The following is a 23,662-nucleotide window of genomic DNA, read 5'->3' as shown; positions in this document are numbered from 1 at the left end:
ACATTTAGCAAAAAAGCCTACTTGACACAGGTGGGATCTCTACTAGTGGTGTACTTCTCTACAAGAACGAATGACGTAGGAGCGAGTCCTTGGGTGAGGGTCTGGGTACGACAGGTGGATGGAGTCAGGATCAGGATAGAACCAGTGAGCGAGAATGAAAGAGAAAAGTAGAATGGGCAATGACATGTCTCTATCTTCCTACGTGGTTAAAATACAAATACCCTGCACATACCCACTGGTGTATAGGTGACACCACCACTAGTGTGTGTATATGTGTGTGTGTGTGCGTGTGATATAAGTGCCTTCGTTTTTGTGTGAATATATTTTCGTGATTTCACGGTGTGCATCTGCGAGTATGTGTGTATTTTACACACAAAGTATGTAGATACCTGTTTGTGATATGACTTAATTCCCTCAGTGTGCGTGTACGATTGTGTGCGCGTGTGTGTGCATGCTGTGTGTGTGTGTGTTTGTGTGTGTGTGTGTGTGTCGGGGCTCATAGCCTGGTCTGGGCCTCAGGAATATAGATCTCGATGCTGTCTGCGCTCTCAGTAGCAGAGTTCTGTCTCACTGACGCCGCCCGCTTAGCCGCCATCAGACGTTTACGAGCGTCCAGACGCTGCTTCTCCGAGCTCTCCAGCGACCTATCACGGGCCAGGGGCGGGTGGCCTTTAGGGGGTTTCTTTGGCACAGGGGGAGGGACCCGTCTCTCCTGAACAGGGACGACAAATAGTTGTTAGCCCCTCCCTCCCAGCAGGGGGGAGGGAGGACAGGGTGGGAGCGCGGACAGCATGCGCACACCTGAACACGGAACAGCGTGACAGACAACCACACACACATGGCGGTGGCAGCGGCGGGCAGAGAGACGGACGGACGGCATGGAGGTACGGTGGCCCAGAAGGGTCAGGCCCTGTGGTGTGGTGCGTGCCAGATGGAATGACGTCTGAAAAGCAGCTCACTGTCGACACAGAAAACAACAGAAACAGAACTCACATGTAGAAGCCATCAGGGGAGAACAAAAAGCCAGAAAAGAATGCAAAGCCGTGATCACATGATAGACTTTTGGTAGGAAGGGGCTAGGACCTGGGGAAGAACTTGACTGTTCCTTCTAGAAGAGAGGTGGCGCTTTTGTAAACTGATTCTCTCTAACCTTCACTTGAAAGTGTACACTTTAACCCTCTGAAGTAGCTACTGTATTTCCACTCCTCCACACCCTTCTAAGGAGTCTAATGGAGGTCAAAATAACTCATTACAAAAAAAAGAAAATGGAAATTTACTATTTTAGTGGCTATTTACAATCATTCAACCAAGGACCGTATTGAATGGACTATCCTCAAGACAAAAGTCACTTGTGACCATGAAATAAGACCACTAATACTGTATGTGTGTAAATCATAGCCATGGGGTTACAACAGCAGTACTGCAAGGCATGCAGATGAAATTAGGATGCTCCTGTTCTGTTTTAGCAGGATGAAGTATGTCTGAGGATGCAACTGTAGCGGTGCACTCTCTATACCAGGGGTCTCAACTCTGCTCCTAGCCCAAAGATCATGCTTCATCTAGGATGATCATATTCTGAGTTGGGAGACCCCTGCAACTGCTTGATAAACACACAGGAAGTTGGAAGGACAGACCGTCCCCAACGCATGTCTGAGTCTGCAGGTAGACAGACAGGTAGGCAGACAGACAGGTAGGTAGACAGACGGATACACAGTGAGACCATGTCCGGCCCACAGTCTCCACCACAGGGTGAGCTTTGGCGATGGGCGCCTGCTTTACCTTTCTCTCCGGGGGGGGGTCCAGGGGTCTCCAGTTGTTGGCTCGGAGCTGGTGCAGCTCGTCAAACTTGAGGCTGATGTTCTCGATGGAGAGCTGGAGCATGTCCCAGAAGCCAGCCAGGTCCTGGGAGATGGGCCTCGGGTGGGCCTTGGGGTTCTGACCCGCCCGCATCAGTGAGGCGAGACAGGAAGGAGACAATGTGAAATATGTGGTACAAACAACTGGACATTTAGGAGATTTTCCTTGGTACATGTACAGATATCGCTCAAACAGTGTGGTCTACACTGTAACATGGTGTGTCATGATGAGACACAAGCCGCAAGTCGGAGGTTTACTACAACTCTCATATGACTGAAGGAGGAAGAAGACCAATCCACTGTGTTCAATGCCTGAATGGGATTCAGATATGTTGAGTTGGAAAGATGACCTGCTGGATAACTCACCAGGTTTTCTTCACACAGCTCTCTGAACTGTTGGAACTTCTGAGACATCAGGAGCTGGGCGCTACCAACTGCACTCCTCATCTTCCCCAGGACTGGAGAGGACAGGCACATGTTCACGTTCGAAAGACATGCATCAGCACGCACACACTGTGCGAATTACGGGGGGGGTTTGGGGGGGTCTGACCCCTCGATACGTTCATATATTGTTCTTACCTGTAATCGTAAATATTACAATATATTTACCATATATATTCAATAACAGGTTGGCGATACACAGACATGTTTACTTTATGGTAGGGAATATCACACACAGTATTACAATGACTGCCATAGTTACAATTCATCCAATAAACACAGCGCAAGTGACAAGTGCCCAATACAACTCAAGAAACACTGTTTCTCTGTGACTGGTTGTAATTGTATAATTCGCCCACTGCACGCACACACACTAACACACACACTAACACACACAATAACACACACACTTACTGTCGTCAGGCAGGTCGTTCTCCTGTTCATCCACCTCCATCTGCCTGCACCAGCCCTCCATCCTCTCTGTCTCTGCCTGCAGAAGCTTCAAGAACCAGCGGCCATCCCTCTGACACACCTGCACGGCAGAGACATTATGAATGACCTCACTCGCTCATTGGCTTACTGAATCTATTCATTTGAAAAAGTATTCCAAGCCTTAATTTATCCTAATATAATAGCTGGTAATCTTCCAGTTAGTAAGCAAACAGATGTTGTCAAGGAATGTATGTAAAAGGAAATTCTATCACAAATTCACATTCTATCTCACAAGTCAATTGTGATCTGACCCTTTACTGATAAGTAAGATCCACGGTTGAACTAAATAAGTTGTTTCGAGTAGTTTCCAACAGCTACTGTGAAATGGCCTATCCTGTACTGGCCGCTTGCTTGTCATGACTCTTCAGTTCTCAGGTCTGACCTGTGCCACCCTCTGCACCACCTCCAGGGGGTCCTCGGTCACGCTGTCGATCCAGGGGTCCGGCGGGGGCAGGATGGAGGGGTCGAAGCCCACCACGTCCTCGTAGTCGTCCGAGGTGCAGGCGTGGTAGTGGTTCCCCGAGCCCTGGATGCTGACGGTGGAGGTGGCGGCATCCCGGGAGTACTGGCGCGACACGCAGCCGGAGGAGGGCAGGGAGGGGAGGTCCGTGTCAGGGGAGTCCAGCAGAGGGGGGCTGTCAAGGAGCTCTGGGAGGTCCAGGTCTGCCTGCACCGCTGCTGTCACGCTGTTGGAGCGCGTGAACCGGCGGTATCTGGCCACCAGGGGGAGACAGATGGATAGACAGACATGGGGACACACACGGACGTGGACAGGCAGAAGGGGCGGGGTGGACACACAAAACACAGGAACGTGGTGAAAGTGATGTTAGACATTTGGAAACCTACATGAGGTTAAACATCATAATACATTCTGATAATACATTAGAACGATGTCGATACATTTCACAAGAGCTTTTTTTCTCCCTGACGGGATCAAAAGAAAATGTTCTTGATTTGAAACATCCTAACCCGATAGAATCAGGTTATCATTGTCTATGTGTGTCATCAGTAACATTGTTTAGAATAAGGGTGCCAGGGAAACTGAATAGAACATTCTGATAGGCAGTCTACAACATCTCTCCAGAGCGCAGCACAGTGAATGAACATCCTACGCAAGGAGCTGTCGCGTGGGAGGAGGAGAGAGGGGGGAGGGAGAGAGAGAGGCAGAGAGCAAGGGAGAAGAATGGGGGCACAAAGAGACAGAAAAGGAAACAGACAGAAGAAAGGGAGTGGGAAGAAGCAGAGGCAGGAAGAGAGAGAGAGCGAGAGAGAGGCAGGAAGAGAGAGGGAGGAAGAGAGAGAGGAGTACAAGGGCCAGCATTAGCAGAGCAGCAGGAAGCTAAGCCGAGTGTTTCCCTGGAACGCTCACACCGCCCACTCCTATCCACCCTTCCTGGAGGAAATGCCCTTCTGTCTCCTGACACACAGCTGGGCTATGGGAACACCAGACCTTGGCACTATACTGCATGCAAACGCCTCTGAATACGAGGCTATATTTGTTGCCAGAGCCTGTGTGTACAGAAAAGCCCTTGCCTGCAATGTGAGCAAGCCACTGAGCAATGCTGCGAGGTGATTCCTATGGACAGAGATCCCACTCATGCCACGCTATCCACATAATCGAGTCAGCCATCTAGTCATTAAACACTGACAGTATGGTCTCAATTAAAACTGCAAGGTCTACTGCTTCATTATGTCGTACTATCATTTATAAGTCAAATTGTCGCTTAAAATGAAAAGAAATGGCATATTGTTATTACAATAGTGAAAGTCACCAAGTTCAAAATGCTTGGACATCCCCATAGCGATGTTATGAAAAGGGACTGAAGGGACAATAAGCTGCAGCCAGTCAGAGTCGGCCAGCCCCTTGAACCAATCCTCCTTCAACCTCTCACACCTCAAACTCGGTCCTCCGTTTCGGAGGGAGAAAAGATACCCTTGGGCGAGTGTGAATGTATGTGTGGGCGTTTGCAGAGTCAGTCTGCTACCACAGGTGAACGGCGGATGACTCACCGCCCAGCACTGCTGACAGCTTATCTGCCTAAACTGCTTTTCGGAACCGGAATAATATAAAACAGCACAGTTACAGTTGGACTAACCCTGTCTGGAAACAACCACCTTGCTTCAGACCTGTCCCCACCTGATGCAACTCAACTAGTCCGTTAAGCTAGGCCTGTAAAAGGCTAAGGTGGGAATTTGTCTTTCTGACCTTCAGCAGTACACTATACAGACCTGGTGCTACCCACTGCGGTTAATCATAGACATGGTCTATATGTTCTCCACTGATGCTTCCATGCTGTGTGGGGGTGTGACAGGTGTGACGTCTGGTTGGCTATGTCTTCCTATTGCATGAATCCTGAACCCATAGCCACAGAGATACCTATGGATATGTCCTTTAAATCAGATTGTGGGGGGTCCGAATCCCAGACTTACCCTCTCTCGTCCTCCACCTGCACCCCAATAGACTGGAACTTGGACTGGTCATCCATGTCTAGAACTTCCTCTGGCCCGTCCACCTGGGAACCCAGCCAAAAGTAGAATGTTTATGGACAGCAAATGTTTATTTCTAAGATAAGGTTTACTCTATATAAGCCGTGGACGCCAACAGACACATTCCCCCACAGAGCTGTAACATGTTTTCTTTATAGTAATTACAACAAATACCACTAGGGGGTAGGATGGTGCTGAATATAATTCCCGTAGATGGAAAGGCTGAGGGGGAAGTCTCGTAACACACACAACGTTAGAAGATATTGTACGGCACTGTCTTGTTTTCTACTCTACTGTCAAGGCTGAGGCACAGACCTGGATTCCAATGGAGAGGCACCTGCCCTTGTGGAAGGCCTCCTTCCTGGAGTCGTCAGAGAGCTGCGGGCTTCTGGCCAGGGCAGGAGCAGCCGTGGTGGAGATGGTGATGGTGCTGTTACTGACGTGCTGGCTGGCCGGACCGTGGACCTGCACAGCACACGAAACAACACAACAACAGAAGTCCCAGATGTCAGTCACCTCTTCTTTCTCAGCGGTCTCTTCCAGAACGTGTCTCGTGAAAGAGCTAGAAGAGAGAAGTCGATGACAGCCGGACACACTGCTTTCAAAGCTCCGGACCCCCCCCCCCCCACACACACACACCTGTGCGTTGGCGGCCTCTATGGCAGCCGTGAGGGCCTTCATGCTGTCGATGCTCTCCGTGGAGTTGCTGAGGGCTGATTGGATGCACATGTCCCCGCGGTGGCCGGAGCCCTCCATGTAGGCGTCTTGCGCAGACTCTGTGCTGCTCTGGGCTGTGATGGAGATGAAGGGCTTGGAGGACAGCGCTGCCAGTGGGGAGGAGGAGGTGGAACAGGTGGAGGTGCGGGGCGGGACGGGGGGAGGGGTCTTCTTGTAGGTGGTGATGCAGGAGGACACTGTTGGAGAGAGGAGGGGAGGGGAAAAGGTGTCGTCTCCGATGGTCGTTCAAAGGTGTCTGGGTCTTGGACTGCGGGGCGTGCTGATGCCGGCTCGTGCACACACACACACACACTCAATCAGAGTGGGCAGCTCATCATAGCACCTGATGGTATCAAATGAATGGCTTTAGGAAGCAAAGTAACCCAGGTATCACGGCTAGTTAGTCAAGGCTGGTTATGTCTCTTGCTTCTAATGACAGGGGGGGGGGAAAGGAGGAACAAGAGTGCAGCAGAATAAGATGCTCTCTCGTTCATTCTCTTCTTCTGTCCCACACCAGGAAGTAGGCCACATGATTACATCACAGAGAGGGGATGGTAATTCATGCAACACCAATTTGAATACCCTCCCTTCCTCTGTGTCTCTGTGTGTTGCTGTGCAGCAGCGTTTGTGGAGAATCAAAGGGAGGCCCTGCCACAGCTGACAATATGGAATCCAAAGGAGCTTTTTTCATGCTAAATCTGTATAATGCGATAGAAAGTTTTAGGACTCAGACCATCATAAGAAAAACACAGTGATGGTTTCTATTTTTATTTCATGTCATCTACACCAATCTTCTTCTATTCATTACTTAACATTTCAACCAGCTTAGTCTGGAAAATGTCTGGCAACAATCCCCTCAATGGATACCTACTACTTAAAGCAGAAAAAGAACTAAAACCTCTGTTCTGAGTTCCATAGAGAAAATGTTCAATAAGTAGATTTTTTTCTTCCATAATCGGTAAATTATATTTTAAGTGAGAAGGTTACAACCCACTGGGTAGGTTCTAACTGTGATTGGCTAGAGGATATGTTTGATATAACCACAGAGAGGGAGGGAGGGAGAGAGAGAGATATAGGAGCGGAAGAGAAAGAGAGGAGGTTAGAGCAGGGCCGGTCCTTCCTACAGGCGACATAGACAGCCGCCTAGGGCGGCATGAAGAGGGGGGCGGCATTTTCCCAAGTGCATCCATTAACCCTCCCACACTACCAGAAGAGGGCGCCAACCGTGCCACGTCATATGTCCGTGTTGTTGTTGGGGGGGGGGGGGGGGGGGGTTGCCGGTTATAACTTTCCGAGGGCGGCAAATGTGCTAGGACCGGTACTGGGTTAAAGAGAGAGGAGAGACAGAAAGGACAGATAGAGCCAGACCTAAGTCTGCCTTGACAAGTGCTTCAAAACAGCCAAACTGACAGGACTGAATTTCCGCTAACCCACACAGTCCCAGACAACAGAAACCAAAACACACACATTACAAATTCTTTATGTGAATCCACCAATTACATCGAAGAATGTCAAATTTCTCAGTGACGGTGTTACAGACAAGGGTACACCCACACTCTCTGTCTGTCTCTCTTTATGCCAGTCGCCCTCCCTCCCCCTCCCTTCCCCTCCCTCCCTCCCTCCCTCCCCTCCCTCCCCTCCCTCCCTCCCTCCCCTCCCTCCCTCTCTCCTCCTCTCTCTCTCTCTCTCTCTCTCTCTCTCTCTCTGTTCTCTCTCTCTCTCTCTCTCTCTCTCTCCTCTCTCTCTCTCTCTCTCTCTCTCTCTCTGTCTCTCTCTCCTTCTCTCTCCTTCTCTCTCTCTCTCTCTCTTCTCTCTCTCTCTCTCTCTCTCTCTCTCTCTCTCTCTCTCTGTCTCTCTCTCTCTCTCTCTCTCTCTCTCTCTCTCTCTCTGTCTCTCTCTCTCTCTCTCTCTCTCTCTCTCTCTCTCTCTCTCTCTCTCTCTCTCTCTCTCTCTCTCTGTCTCTCTCTCTCTTTCTGTGCCAGTTGCTGTCTCCCTCTCTTCATGTCAGTCACTATCTCTCTTTATACCAGTCGCTCTCTAACTCTCTTTGTATTTGCTCTTTATCTTTATCTCTGTCTCTTTCTTTTTATCTATGCCAATCACTCTATGCCAGTCGCTCTCTTTTTCTTCTTCTCTCTTTATGTCTGTCCATCTCTCTCTTCGTCCTTAGTTTTTTTCCATTTTCATACCAAATGTACATATCAAGATGGTTCTTTTTTCTTCAAAAAGCCAAACCAAGTCAGATCCCCTCACACTAGCGTCAGCTGTCTGGGGCACTGGGTACATCCCGCCGAAAGAGCACTCCCTCTTCTCATGGACATGTCCATCAACCCAACCTTCAACATCTACAGTCGTTCTCGCCTCTCACCCACCAGTCACCTTCATCATGGACTCCCCCTCTCCTAGACAAATAACTCCTTATCCTCTTCTTTCCTCTTCCACCCTCTCTATAGCCTCCCCTCCTTTGCTCATCTCCCATTTCTCATCCATCCTCTCCTCCCTTCTCCTGACCTCCCCTCCTCTCTCCTTTCCTCCCGCCCCCCAACTCATCCTCTGCCAGAAAAAGGTCAACTTACCCCGTCCAAACCCCCTGACAGCTTCTCCTTCCTCTGGTGAGCAGCACAGCCGAGATAGGATGAAGTGACACCATCCAATCAATTCAGTCCAGACAGTCAGTCGATGTGCCACTGACATTATTTGTGTGACTGGCAGTCTTTGTGTGACTGGTAGTCTTTGTGTGACTGGTAGTCTTTGTGTGACTGGCAGTGTCTCACAATAGAGAACAGGAGAGACAGGTGTGAGTCTTACTGCTATTACACAGTCTAAGCTTATCTGGTGAAGGCTTTTCTAGACTGAAAACATCACTAACATGTTTTAGGACACCAATAATCAAATCAAAGTTTTTTTGTTCCTTCCATTTATTTCTCCAGCAGCTCCTCTCCCCTGTGGTGCAGACTAGACTCGAGTCTTCCCAGGAGGAGAGGTGTGTCTAAAGGCGGAACGAAACAACCACCACCAGAGAACGACACATGTCCGTCTGATCACTCTACTTCAGGGCTATGTTGCAGTCTACATCAAGTCTATAACAATGCAGGTCCATGAAATACGTTTGGTCTAGTGTTCAGTCCATTCCTTCTCTTTAATTCCAAACACCACACATTGTGGCTCCACCCCAGCCCTCTAATCATTTTTGCAGGTAAAAATATGTTGGATGAAGTTGGAAAATCTTCATATACAGTAGCATGAACAGTACCTTTAGGGGGGAGTGAGCTCATTAATTAACTATGAGCGGCCCGCCTACAGTGTTATGTTCCTCTGTATCTAATTAGTGTCAACAACCACAGCAACAACAACAACAACAGCCCATTCAAATTAAATGTTGATGAAACTATTGACACTAATCTCTACCTTAACCCTGCTCTATAATCTGCACAGCGCAAGGTTCGAGCGATTGTTGTTGCAACATCAAGACTACAAGCCAAAACTCCCCCGAGAAATAGCACTTTGCACATGTATCCTGTAGGGACGAGGACCCGAGTGGTTGGGATTAGCGGTGATGGGAGCCTTAACGAGCTCCACATCCAGCCACAAAGGCAGATCATGTACAGACACCAGTCAGGCACAGTTTCAGTGGACCACAGACACCATAGGAACACAGATGAATGGGAGATCTATAGCATTTCCTTCTTTATAATGCTTGCAGTGTCCACACACTGTCTGGTCTAAGCTGGGGATTCTGTCGATGTTTCGTGACATGGGAGGCTTTTCTGTGCTCTGATGCTTTGTTATTGCACGTTGCTCTGAGCTGTGTGTGCTTGGCCGTCCTTTCCCGCGAGATACTGCCGCCTTCGGTAGACCCAAATCATTCAGGGTGTCCAAGGGGTGACACAGCTGTCACAGAGACATGAACAAGGCCGAACCAGGCTAAACATATGCTGTCAGGAGGTTTCCTTAGGTGGTCCAATACTCTAAAGCTTTGGACAGGATAGCTACTGTGTTTACGAAAATGAGGTCCCACTTAATTCTTCTCCTCTGTCTTCCTCTGGGAGCCAGAGACAGCTGTCAGCAGCTTTCGGTTCAGTAGAATATCCTAGTGTAGTTGATCAGGGTCAGAACTTACATTTGGAAAAGATGTGTGAGAGTACTGTTCGACAGTGTCGGCAAAGGACAACAGAGGTGAAGCAGGAGGAAAACACATTCAAATTAAACAAAACCATTTTCCACGGGAATGTTCTTGGCTGCTGATTTTCTAATTTCAGGAGGACTGGAAAGGGGGGGAAAAAAAGATTTCTCATGTCTCTCCTTAAAATGGAGAGCAGGTGGGCTAGATCCTGCATATTCAGCCAGTGCTTGATATTCACCTGAGCAAACTGAGCCTGTCTGAGGGCAGTGATGTGTGCCTGTGTCTGACTGTGATCATCACCATGCCTCCTGTTTGCAGGGTGCAGATGGTGCATCTCGGGGAACCAGCTCTGTGCCATGTCTGAGTGGGTAGAGGTGCCCTCTACCTGTCACCCCCGATGACCCTCCCCCATCAATACTCCCCTATGTCACCACTCCTGCCCCTGTCTCTCTGTGGAGAGGGCATCTGGATGGACCTGGGTCTGCTATACTCTCTCCCTCCCTCCCTCACAAGTACACGCATACAAAAGCGATCCCTCTCTCTCACACACACACACACGTACGCCAGTTTCTCTCCCAGCAGCATCATGGCGATCTGCCATCGTCTAGTCCTGTCTGGCTACTTCTCACTGGGTACCATCTCAATATCTGGCACCCCTCCGTCTAGGCTCGGCTCGTCCTGTCTAGCCTGAGTGAAAAACAGCCCCAGTTCTTACTGCTGATTTCTCACTCAGGCTTATCTAACGATGTCCTTTGTTCCTTTTAATAGGCAGAATGAATGATCAAAAAAATGATAGTCACGAATGTCTTTCGGAGAGTGGTGGGAAAGGGTTTAGTGGTGGGAAACAGGGATGAGTAAGAAGTTGATAAGTCAGAATATAAGAGAGAGGGGAGTATTAGCATGGCTTTAGATATCTGAGCTGTGCTCTTAACGACGACTGACCTCTTTCAAGGCCCCGGTCTCTCCATCGCTATCCCAGTCTCTTTCTCTTTTTCTCTCTTCCCTCCTATCTCTTGATCCACCCGCTCCCCCTCTCTCTCTCTCTCTCTCTCTCTCTCTCTCTCTCTCTCTCTCTCTCTCTTCTCTCTCTCTCTCCTCTCTCTCTCTCTCTCTCTCTCTCTCTCTCTCTCCCTAACTCGCTATGCCTAATTCATCTCAGGCCTCATTAGAACCCTTTTTATCCCCCCCAAAAAAACCAAGGACACAATGTCAAAGGAGAAAAGGACAAAATTGAAATGCACAATGCACCAGCAGCCACGCCACAGCGTGCCCCGACTAAACACGCCTGCGAACACAGAAACACTGCACAAAGTCGCACACTGCCGCAGCCCGTTCCACACATCCTGTGTTTCAATCCATCCCATAGCGAGCCTCGTGGAGACTGTGCAGTGATGAAGCTCTGGTTTCTCCTCTGCTGATGTGTCTTATGACGGAGACTGCTGAGGGGCCGAGCATGCGCCTCACACGCCAGCTTGATGTCTTCACTCAAACCCACGGGACATCCTGGAACATTAACTAGCCAAGAAACCTCCCTCCCATCCCTACCCTTCCTCCTCGTCTTCCCTTGTTGTTTCTCTCTCTCTCTCTCTCTCTCTCTCTCTCTCCTCATCTCTCTCTCTCTCTCTCTCTCCTCTCTCTCTCTCTCTCTCTCTCTCTCTCTCTCCTCTCTCTCTCTCTCTCTCTCCCTCCCCTCCCTCTCTCTCTCTCTCTCTCTCTCTCTCTCTCTCCTCTCTCTCTCTCTCTCTCTCTCTCTCTCTCTAGCTCAGCGAGCATCTCTTCTCCTGCGGGTTCAGCCCATATGTTCTGACTAGCCCTGGCTAGCCCCTGGCAGAGAACAGCACGGGGGGGATGGGGTGGTGGGTGGGGAGCTCCCACATCTGAAGTCCCTCACTCTCTCAGTAAACGTCCATGGCCGCTTGCTCTCTCAGGCACACGCTCGCACGCGCGAAAACCTCCTTGTATCCTTCCGGATCCTTCACATACGTGAGCTAACCGCTAGTCCGATGCTTTCAAAGTGACTGCACCATGTACGGCACCCATAGACCCACGCACGCCCAGCTGCGTCAGGGCGTCTCACACATAGCACGATTGGTCGGAGTGTGTTGTAAACATCAAAGTCACAGCGAAGGTGTTTTTCTATAGATAGACCCAGCTTAGCCCCTGATCACTGACAGTGCACTATGAAGACCTGACATGAGTCATGACAGAGAGCTCAGACGGTGGACGAGGGTGTGTCAGAACTGTGAGGGGAGCAAACTCTCTGGGAGCGAGGAACGGCGGAAGAGCTGAGGCATGCATGACAACAACACTGGCCTGCGCCGTGTGGAGATGAATCAGGACCGTAGCGCTCGTGTTGTGTAGCGTTCCGTGTCACGTGTTCTCGTTTGCCCGCGCTGACCCACCTGTGCTGCTCTGGATGGTCCTGACCGTGGTGGTGGTGGTGCGTGGGGGGGAGGAGGGCAGCAGCAAGCCGTCCTCCTCGTCCTGGGAGCAGCCCTGGTCGATGGCGCGCACGTAGCTGTGGCTGCGCATGCGGAAGCATCCGGGCACCGGCAGGTCCAGGGCGTCCATGGCCTGGGACTCCATCTCGCTGAACACCTGCGCGCACACCTCCTCGATCTGCCCGTTCACCTCCACCTCGCTCACCTGGGGAGGGCGGTCGTGTGACGGCCGCGCGGGGGGAGGGGGCAGAGGGGAGCAGCACGGCCGAACACAGACATTAGTCTCACTTCCTTGTATGAGCGTCACATGACTTACCTCTGCCCTGCATGACGGGGAGGTGTAAACACTGACATCATCAGAAAGTGTAAACAATAACAGGAAGCAGCACAAGGCAACAGGAAGTAGTGGGAACCAGGAAGTGGATTGAGATTTCCCCTTGGTAATCTAGGGTCAGCGTAACACATCCTCCTCGGTGGTTGTGAGGGGGAGCTGGAAAGGCTAAGCTGATCCCAGATCTGCCCCAAGAGAGAGATCTCAAACCAATCATCGAACATACGAAACCCCTCAAGGAGGGGGGGAAAAAGAGGAGGCATTTTTAGAGCATGCAAACAAGGCCCTGGAGCAAGTATTAGCACGAGGAGGAAGAGTCAGAAAGGGTGGGAGAGGAGGAGGGTGAGGAGGATGTCGACAAGTGTGGAGGTATCATCCAGGGGTCAAGGACATGGCGGAGGCCAGGGAGGAGACAGGCAGGATGAGGGTGCAGAGACATGGGGCTACCAGGTTCAGGAAGGTTGCTTTACTGAGGGCTTAGGGCGAAGGTGGTTCAAACACGAATAAACGAGAGCTAGAGAGACTCAGCTAACTCAAGCTGCAATTCAAACTTGGACTTTTTCACAGTGGTCTAAATAGTACTGTAGGCATGGAAATCACAGCGCAAAATGTGGACAGCTTGTCATTGGAAATGACATTTAAGATAACGATTTGTTGCCTCAGCCTACAGCTTGCTGTTTATGCTGCTTTTAAATCTATCAGCCTGGAATTTAATCAGCTGCATGCTTATTTGATGTAATGGGAAATGGATGATGATTTTTGTTATTAGAATGCTTTGCTATTACGTAATATAGCTATATTGTTCTGTACAAAGACAACAGATAAAACCTGTTTAGATCCGCTAGTATTACCAGTGTGATGTGTCCTCTCAGTTAATGGATGGACAGTATCATGTACAATGCAGAGGCCGGGCTGGTGTCTGTTCACTTTGTCACTTCTGGATGGCTTGTGGCAGAACATTGACAAACATCTGAACCGAAATTCATCTCACCAGTGGGCGGATGAATTTTCTGTGGCAGATATCATGACTGATTTGGAGACTGTGACTCTGACATGACTCTCCTCCCCTGCACGGCCCATAGGGGGCGCACGTACAGGTACCAGACATCACAGGCAGGCCTGGGGCAAACACCATCGAGCAGTCAAATACTTTGGGTGCACTGGATTTTCCTCACTCGGTATGAGATGAAAGCCAGGCCCCCACAAACCCTGCAACATTTCAACAGAGCGAGCCGTGGAGGGATGTGACAGCAGTGTGTTTGACCCAGGTCTGACCAGAGACGGTGTGGAGACGGAGGCAGCACCAACCTGACTGATGGTGCTCATAGCCCTCATGTAGCTCTCGTTTCGTGAGCGGTATTGGGGGGAGGACAGCAGGCTTTTGGGGTCCAGGAGCGTTTTGGGATCCAGGGTGTCCAGGCTCCTATTGATGGAAACTTCACTCACCGCCCGCAGGTAGCTGTGACTCCGGATCTGCAGCTTGGGAGAGTGCTCACTGGAGATCCTGACACAGCAGCCATGGGAGGAGGAGAGGAGACATGTTAGAGGAACAGTCTGGAAGGTTCTGGGACAGGTAGAAGAAGCAGGCAGAATATAAGCCACATTCTCTGTTCCCTGACGGAGGGGAAAAAAGCAGAATCCAAGAATATCTCAAATAAAAAATGTACTTCGGAATATCATTTAAGGTGTAACCTCAAAATCTTGCTGTCAACCCATTTTAATATCATTCAACAATTTAAATTCCTGTTTAGTCGAAACAGACACATCTTTAACCCACCAACATGTAAACATATCTCACAGCAGACCAGTGTGTTCAGTAGCCTAACACAGATGAAGTACCCTGGTTGCTGAGCAGCACATTTTTGTGATTGACTCACTTCAAGTGACTCCACACCCGGACTGTGCATAATGCATAGTCCACTCCTAAAATAGCCCCTGGCCACAGCTGCCAACACCAACTTGATTATGCCTACTCTCCCATGGAGCAGGTCGAGCGGCCAGAGGGCTAAGGAGGAACAGCTAAACACACTTAAGACCGCCCACTCACTTTCTCTTCACTGCCAGCCTGCTGACAGGAACACACCTCGGCTAGGCTGGCCGAGGGGGGGGGGGGGGGGGGGGGTGGGAGAAAGGTAGGAGGGAAGCCAGACAGACAGACAGAGAGACAGACAGACATCTCACCTGGGCTGGGCAGGGGAAAGATAGGATGGAGCTGGGCTGAGGAAATGTTGGGAGAGGTTAGGGTTGGGATCGTCTTGGCTCAGCTGGGCAAGGCTGCGTAGAGGCGGAGCAGACAGACAGACAACTCAGCTCAGGCCGATTGGGGCCTCGGTGTGGTCAAACGGTACAGCCAAGCAGAATGAGTTCTATTTTGCAACATCTGGGAACTGGCTGTCTTCTTCTAGATCTTGGGCAGGAAAGCCTGCAGGCTCGTCGAGGAGCTTAGGTCCAAACCTCCAACTGAACCCCCCCCGCCACTCTCTGTAAGCCCACTGGAAGTTGGGACTAAGCGCTTGAAGGAGGACAGCGAGGCGAGACAGTAAGACAGTGTGAGGAGGAGAGAGAGAGTGTATAGTTGGAAGCTTAAGGGATTTGTTTATGTGTGATGTCAGTGGTGTGGAATAAACCAACATGGCATTCCTCAAAGTTAGTTCTAGGGTGGTCTCTCTGGACATGCATGCTGTTAACCTTTTTGTATTTAGATTATTGTATGGCATTACATTAACATAATGTATTACACTCATGAAATAACTTGCAGTAGATGCTGTAATACAGGGATTCTGGACAGTAATACAGTAGCACATTTAATATACATCCAAAACAAACTTAACACCCATCAATGACAATTTTACTTCTTTCAAAAACCATCAGAACACCAGGATGATATGGATTTATGCTGTAGGAGAATGCTGGGCGATGACAAAGCCCAAGCTGCCAGCTGCGTTATCGTGAAACAGTAGGGAAATTGAGTTTCATTATAGCAGCAAGGCACTTTTAAAGAAGTCCCCTGGCTAATGGGTGTAATTATTCATACCTTCTATGGCAGTGCAGGTCTTTAATTAGTAAGCGGCGTGGTGTATTTCTGGGGAGAATCTAGGCAGCTAGCTAGTGAGTGCACTGTCAGTCTGTCTATAGAGAGAGAAGGAGAGAGTGAGAGGTTGAGAGACAGAGATAGACAGAGAAAAAGAGAGACAGGAGAGAGTGCCCCTTAGAGAAACAGGAGAGAGAGAGACCCTTAGAGAAACAGGAGAGAGAGACCCTTAGAGAGATAGGAGAGAGAGAGACGTAGAGAGACAGGAGAGAGAGACTGCGGAAAGAGATTTGTGAGCCGTCCCCATTTTTATTAAAACCTGATCTACGGTATCATTATGTCTTATTTGTTGATAACTCCAAACAGCCTGTCATTTTTAGATGCCATACTATCACGTTAATTTAAGAGTGGATTTGTGTTTTATACTGTGCAGGTTCCCCTGTACATGAAGGAAACAAATGAAACTATGCTTAAATGCCAGATCAAATGAAAATTAATAAATTAATTAAAATATTTATGATCTTGACTCAAACTGAGAGGGGGTTAAATCACATAGTCAGACATTGGGCTGGCTCTTTGCTACTTAAGTGGTGCTGTGATTAATCTCTAAATCAAGTAAAGCGTAAGACCTAGATAGTCTGACCATGAGCAGTGCATGTAAAGATTGCAGTGGTAATGCAATACAACAGAACTGAAACTAATAGCGCGACTGAGTTCTGTCAGGATAATCACCCTAACAGTCAGATCCGGACCAATTTCACCCCACCCCATGGCTCCACCTGCCCAGTTAATTCAAAAGCAGAGAAGGCTTTGTTTACTTGTAGAGAACTATGAGAATTATATTGTGTAGCTAGAACCCTTTGTTTGAATTGTTCTTGCAGGCTTTCTCAAAGGTCTCCACAGTAAAATAACGCTTCACGGTTCCACGGTTCCTTTAGGGCACCGTTCTCTCAGAGGGTAGGAGGACATACGTACTGTATTGCGGTCATCTCGGTCAGTGAGGGCTGAGTGGCTTTCAGGTAGCTGGCGCGGCGAGCCTGTGCCTTGGGGGAGGGTTTGGGACTGCCCTCTGAGTCCCCGCTGTCCTCCTCCTCGGCCATCGCTTTCACGTAGCTGCCGCTGCGCATACGCCGGCACGGTATGTCGTCCTCCTTCCCCAGGGGCGTGAAGCCGCTCCATTCGTCCTGAGGGACCTGCAGTGGCGGGGGGGACAGTGGGGGGTCAGACGTCTCCTCCATAGAGGACTGCGTGTCGAACCTCCCAGGCTCCGTCCACCCGCCCGGGGGGGCCGCACCGTCGAACCACATCCAGTGCACCCCGAGTATCCGACAAGCACACGAGGGTGGATTAAACGAAAACGTCTTCCTGTCTCTGAATCTCTTCCTCTTTGTGTGTCTCTCCCTCTCACCCTCTCTTTCTCATGGAGTACTGTATATTAATTAACAGAGAGGTTGGAATGACTTTGTTCGGTTGATTACACCACACACATTTCCCTGGCAACTTGGGCATCTGTTTGCCAGGAGCAAAGCTTTATCAAACAGATCCCCACAGAGGATTGCTGACTGTGCTCTATCCAGATCTACTGTGCTCTATGTGGAACCACTGTGCTCTATCCAGATCTACTGTGCTCTATCTAGATCTGATGTGCTCTATCTAGATCTGATGTGCTCTATCTAAACAAACAGGGTCGATGGTTTCATCAAATCAAAAGATCTTATTCCAGAATGAAGCAGTCCAATTCAGACTGGATTCAGTTCAGTCGGAGCTAGGGACCTTCCCATCCTTAGATCAGAGGGTGGTTTGTCCACCGCACAGCCAGGATGCATCCCAGGGTACATTCACCATGTATAAACTATGAGAATTCTAGCTGTACTCCTGGTATAACAACCCTCTGAAGAGTGAACCCCACTCCTGAGAGCAGTTAGTAATTACATGAGTCAGAGAAGGGGGCCGGGAGATGCTGTGCTCTGTATGGGGCCCAGGCCCAGGCCCAGGCCCAGACCCAGGCCCTGGCCCTGGCAGCTGTCTGACGTCAGAGTGCTAGGAAGGAGCATCTTGACAGTAGAGCAAGAGTGTGGAGGTAGTCTGACTGTCATTAGAGAGTGGCTGCTGCTGCACGCAGCACATGCCCATGCAGACGACACCTCCTCTATGTCATCACACGCCAAGGTTTAACGACTCTGTCTCTATATTCTCATGGATGCATAAATAAAGAGGGTGTGCATTTAGCTATGTAAATATATATACACCCCACAGACTCAATAACATGGTTTCTCTACCACATAACACACCTATACAGTAGACCTATAGACTACAGTTTGTAATTGTCAATTCCACAGTACCAACACAGTCAACATGTATTGCTGTGTTGCTGTGTTACGTGTGTGTGAAGTTCTTGCCACTAAATAGACCCATGTCTGCACGCTGGTTTCTGCTCTATGAGCCAAGGCCGGTTTGGTTTCAACCTTCAAAGCGCCCACTCATATGAAATATGAAAGGATATTTTTAAAGGGATGTTTTAACATTTTCCTTTATGGCACTTGAATAAAGACCTCTAATTGGTATCTATTTGGTGTAATGACATAGCTATCTCCAACCCACAATCCAGAACTGCCACCAGCAGTTACTATGGTAACGTGAACACTGAATACAATACGTCTACATACGTCACCCTGTTGTTTTCCATGGTGAGGAGAGATAGATACGTCATGTTGAGGATGTGGCTCATTAACAGAGTCGTCACATATTTGTGTTCTAGAACATAACAAATATGGTTTTACGACTGTGAATTGGCTAATCTGATATATCTTTTGGAATTGCCCTGCTCTATGGTTACACAGTGTAGTGCCTTGTGAGAGAGTGAGAGACAGAGGCATTTTGAAACTAGATCAATATTGATGTACTTATTATCATCAATAAAATAATCTACAGCTTATTATGCAAATATTGTCAAATGATAACACACACTTTGAGTGATTGCAGTTCTGTAGTGCTCAAAATTGTGTTATGCTAACTGTGTTTATAGAGTAGAATTTCAGATGTAATGGATTTGGCAAAAAACATTGACCTCACTGAACTACGGCGAGAGCCTGTGAAGAGAACACACAAGTCAAACACACACACACCAAGTCAAATCAAATCACTGAGAAATAATTAGGAAACCGAAAACTGGAAAATGTATTAAATCAAAAAGGTTTATAAACAGGAAATAATGCCAGTAGGGAATGGGTCAAATCAAATCAAATGTGTTAAGAAAGTAAGGCCACTCCTGAGTTTGCACTTACTTCTCCTCTCAACTCAAATTAAACTGAAGGTCTTTTCCAGAAGGAGGGGTGACGGGAGGTGGGGGAGGAGGGGGGAGGGGCGTGCGAGTAAGTGGAGTGGAGTGGAGGAGAGAGGGAGGTGAGACAGGGGGCAGGGGGTAGTTTAGAGGGGGGTTGGGGGGTTAATTTAAAGAATGCATACCTGCAAGAACTGGCATGAGCGCTCCTGTTGACAAGCCTTAGATTTCACTAGCGCTCTATCTAGGCCTACGTTAACCGAGGCCTTCTGGTAGACTTCACGTGCTCTGCTCACCGTGAGACTGGACGACCACGAGCTCTTCTTCACCATTGGCCCATCCAGTCCCAGGGGGACCAGGCTATTGGACGGTACATAAGAAGAGCATTTTACGTCATTGTTGCTGCGCGAGGGTTTGAGCGCCTGCTCACTTAGCGAGCTATAGGCGTCCATGAAATACTGCGACTGCGACTTGTCCGGCCCGTGCAGGCGGCCCATCGTCATGGCGCTCGGCGAAGGGGCGGGGCTTCGGTACACGTAGGAATCCCGCTCCAGGTTGTCGTCGGAGCTCCAGTAGCCTGAGGGGTGGCCCCTGTGCTTGGGCTCGGCCGAGCGGCAGCGCTCGCGGCTCTTGCTGCGCTTGCGCTGGCGCAGGGTGGGCGTGTCTCCGTCCGTGCTGGCTCGGCTGCCGTTCACGCTGCCCTTGTTGGACTGTAAGTGCGTCCCCTCCAGGGAGTGAGACTTGGTGAACAGTTTCTGCACTGAGTGGACCAGGTGACGTATTCGGCCTGGGCTGTCGTTGTTCCCGCCTCCCGCCACGGCAAACGTCATCCCCCCATACCCTCCTACGCCTCCGACGCCACCTCGCTGCTCCAGGGCTGTCCTCTTATACTGCAGGGTGTGGTAGCCGTCCCTCGCCAATGACGGCTGCCGCTCAAACTGCTCCATGATGCTGATTGGCAGGCGGGTGGGGACCCTGTTGGGGGCCATTCCCCCTCCGTAGGGCACGATGGCGTTGCATTCGTCCTTCAGCTCTTGGTGGGAGGATCTGTGATAGCGACGGGGGAAGGTTCCGTAGGGCACCACGCTGCTCTCTGATTGGTAGCCTGAGCGCTGGGAGTGGTAGGGGTTGTCTGATGGGTGGGGGAGGGGCATGGGGATGGGCATGTCCATCTGGCCAATCAGGTATGGCTTCCTGTCAGGATGGTGGGCTAGGACGTCATAAGAGGGGTCATAGTTCATCATGTGGTGGTGACTCCGACTGCTGGATAGGCCCTTCATGGCGACAGACGGAGAGATGGACGGACTGACAGGTAGAGGGACAGACAAATGGACAGACAGACAGACGAACGGCTGGCTGGCAGGCGGACTGCTGCAGGTGACTGTCCTGAGACGAGAGGTGCAGACTCTGTGTAGCAAAGAGAAAGAAGAAAATCATGATTCCAATACAATATTATGATCTACATGTTCAACTGTAAGCTCATTTCACAAACCGAAAACAGCCTTTCTCTTCTGGGTTTGTTATTTGTCTATTCTCATACACGCTACTAGAAAGGCAGAGCTCCATATTAGGGGTGTGTGCGTGTGTGTGTGTGTGTGTGTGTGTGTGTATGTATGTGTATGCAGATTGCGCCACTGTTAACGAGTCAGGGTTGGTTATCAGGACTCATCCATGGTCAGACTCATCCATGGTCAGACTCATCCATGGTAAGACTGAGAAAAGGCAGTCTCTTTATAGCAGTCTTCATTTCACACTTCCTCAGGAATATTGGGTGAGCTATTTTTAACCCCTATAGAGAACACACACACACACATACACAAACAAACACTCACAATCCTGAAAGAAGCGGGGAATGAACTGAAGATTGATTTTCTTGTGTTGTGGGTTCAAATATGTTCCTGCTGTGATGTTATTACTCTAAACCAGCACCAATCTGGGTAAAAGAGAAAAGTTTCTGTATGGCAGAGACTGGACAAAAGCATTTGAAAAAGGACAACTGCACTTCTGAAAACCAACCAAAACAACTTTTCTTCCAACATAAAACAGGCCATGTTATTCTCCACACATTTAACTATAAGGTTGTTTTGTTTTCTAGTAGTGTTTTGTTTGTGCTGTGCACTTAGCCATGCTCTCTTCAATGGGGTAGTGGCATGTCCGGATGAATACCAGCTTCACAGCTCAGAGCTGCTTGATTCACTGAAAGGCCAGGCGGGTAGCAGGGTAATTGCTGATGGTGAACGTCTCCTCATTCAGCTGTTTGTGCATTTGCGTGAGTGTGTATATTTGAGTAAAAGTCTGTGTGTGTTTCTTGTGTGACGTGCGACAGGAAGCGGGGCACTCGCAGCAGGAAGAGGCGGGGCTCGACGGGTGGTGGAGAGATTGAGCAGCCAGCCATGTCATTACAGGTCTATTATTGTCCATGGTGTAATTACTGGTCTATCATTGGTTGATGTGATACTCTAATGGCACAGGGGGCGGTACCAACACAGACCCTAAAACGTCAGGATTTTAAGTGCTGTCAGGGGGTGGCTCATCAGAACACAAAGTCATAAAACACTCAACTACAAGTCTACAGTATCCAACAGACATACCAAGGTTAAAGGGTGAATCTAGACTTAGCTGGAGTGGCATGTCACTCATTTATCAAAGTCAAAATAGGGCTTTGAGCGTAACTATCAAGACACCCTCCATCAACAGACTTCACTTGGGTAGTTGGCTGTATTCAAGAGAACTCAAATCGTAGAGTTACCATGTGAGCATCCCTGTGATCCAGTAGGCAGCAGAAGAACAATCTAGGTTAGAGAATCTCAGGTCTTCATGTCTCACTGATAAGGAGCACCAGGGGAGGGTTGTAGCGCAGGCTTCCCTGCCCTACTTGGCCTTCTCTGAGCTGCTTAACATCACATGACAGCTCCACTGGTACAGGGGACTTTAACCAGCAGAGCTAGCATCCTCAGCACTACCACTTGGCTTCTCAGCTTCAGAACTGTGAAGGAAGTCGAATGCTCATCTTAGGCTGAGAAGGAGGAAAGTTGAATGTATATGTTTCTTTTTATCTCAAGGCCTTAGATCAGTCGTGTTGCAGAGAGCTGTCTACAGTAATTTTGAAATTATTCTTTGTTTTGCAACCACTTGTGAAAAAATTATGTTATGACAGATACTAAAATAGAGCATTTTTGTATAAGGCAAAGTCATTTAGCAAATTGAGTTAGTCATTAATATAGTCCAGAATTTTGCTGAGAGGTTTTCGAGTGATTGTTTCTAAATGGTGTGTGTTTCCATGCCTGCCAAGCACAGCTACTGAAAAACACTGCTCATCAGAATCAATTCAGTTGTCTCATCATGGTGCATCATTCTACATGTGCTTACTAGTCCAGAACCCAAGAAACTCAATATCTCACATACAGTAACCAAACTAGCAGGCATTGGCTGATATTCTGTAACTATACAGTATGTCTCAAACAACAGTGCATACAATCAGTTTTTTAATTCAACGTATATTTATACAAACATTACAATTGGTCCAAAGCAGGGTCAGTGGCTTCATTGTTTGATAGTCAGTTCTGCAATTGTGTATATAATATAGTAATATTCTTATATAGTGTGTTACCTCTGTTTTTGTTAGGCCCTACCGATTTGATTACTTATTCTATAACTGCATATGGAGTTACCTGAATTTAAATGTATTTTGGGGTTAATAAAAGGACCTGAATTTAATTTCAGTTTATTTATTTGTACATATTTTTTTAATATTATCACATCAGCACCTTGTCAACTAAACCTGAGAACGCAGTGCTTAGTAATCCAAGTAGGCCTTACTGTTGATAGCAAGGTGTAGCTAGCTAACATTCTGTTTAATCACTACAGGGGTGGTAGAAGAGTCACCCATCTGTCTGTTTCATAACTATTAATGAGGGTGGTCACGGTTGGTGGGTAATTAGTCTCTGAGGGAAGAGGGTCACTACACACACACACACACACACACACACACAAGTACACAAATACACACGCACACACACACACACACAGATGTACACGTACACACATCTAGATGCACACCAAGACATCGGTGTTAAGCCAAAGGAAGAGAAAGGATTGTGCATGTGTGTGAGAGATAGAAAGGCAAAGAAAGATAGAACGACAGAGAGAAAGAGAGAGAGCAGAGAAAAAGTGGCTTTAATGCCACACAAAACTTCTTACACGGGCGCACACACACACACACACTCACACACACACACACACACACACACACACACACACACACACACTCAAGTATTCAAAACAGCACTCGAAAGAAGCACAATGGAGGAATTCTAATTCTGGACCAGTATTATGTGAGGGAGGGGGGGGGTCTGCTTGCTAGGCAGGCAGTATTACAGCCTTGTCAGACAGACAGACAGAGGCACGCAGACAATGTTTCAAGTGGAACTCCTGCTCGCCGGCTGCTTTGAGCTCTTGTCTCG

At 48.8% G+C, this 23,662-nt stretch overlaps 1 protein-coding gene across 2 annotated transcripts; it reads right to left on the bottom strand.

The window, feature by feature from the left end:
* Positions 1–317: 317 nt before the first annotated feature.
* dlgap1a (discs, large (Drosophila) homolog-associated protein 1a) lies at positions 318–20,564 on the bottom strand. 2 transcript variants are annotated; one of them, XM_047027765.1, is made up of 13 exons: positions 20,062–20,564; positions 19,385–20,007; positions 16,895–17,112; positions 14,197–14,392; positions 12,519–12,762; positions 5,916–6,190; positions 5,592–5,741; positions 5,220–5,302; positions 3,178–3,502; positions 2,712–2,829; positions 2,223–2,314; positions 1,780–1,935; positions 318–712 (listed from the first exon to the last, which is right to left on the bottom strand). In XM_047027765.1, exons 1-13 carry the CDS (start codon positions 20,477–20,479, stop codon positions 497–499), a joined length of 3,114 nt encoding a protein of 1,037 aa, XP_046883721.1. In that variant the 5' UTR covers positions 20,480–20,564; the 3' UTR covers positions 318–496. The 2 variants fall into 2 exon arrangements, with proteins under 2 accessions (XP_046883721.1, XP_046883720.1); XM_047027764.1 differs by having other exon boundaries at positions 19,385–20,564.
* Between the last annotated feature and the right edge of the window lie 3,098 nt (positions 20,565–23,662).

This window comes from Hypomesus transpacificus, chromosome 10, assembly GCF_021917145.1.
Source record: "Hypomesus transpacificus isolate Combined female chromosome 10, fHypTra1, whole genome shotgun sequence".
Lineage (NCBI taxonomy): Eukaryota > Metazoa > Chordata > Actinopteri > Osmeriformes > Osmeridae > Hypomesus > Hypomesus transpacificus.
Note: the sequence above shows the minus strand (reverse complement) of the source record. Positions and strands in the feature narration are given on the sequence as shown.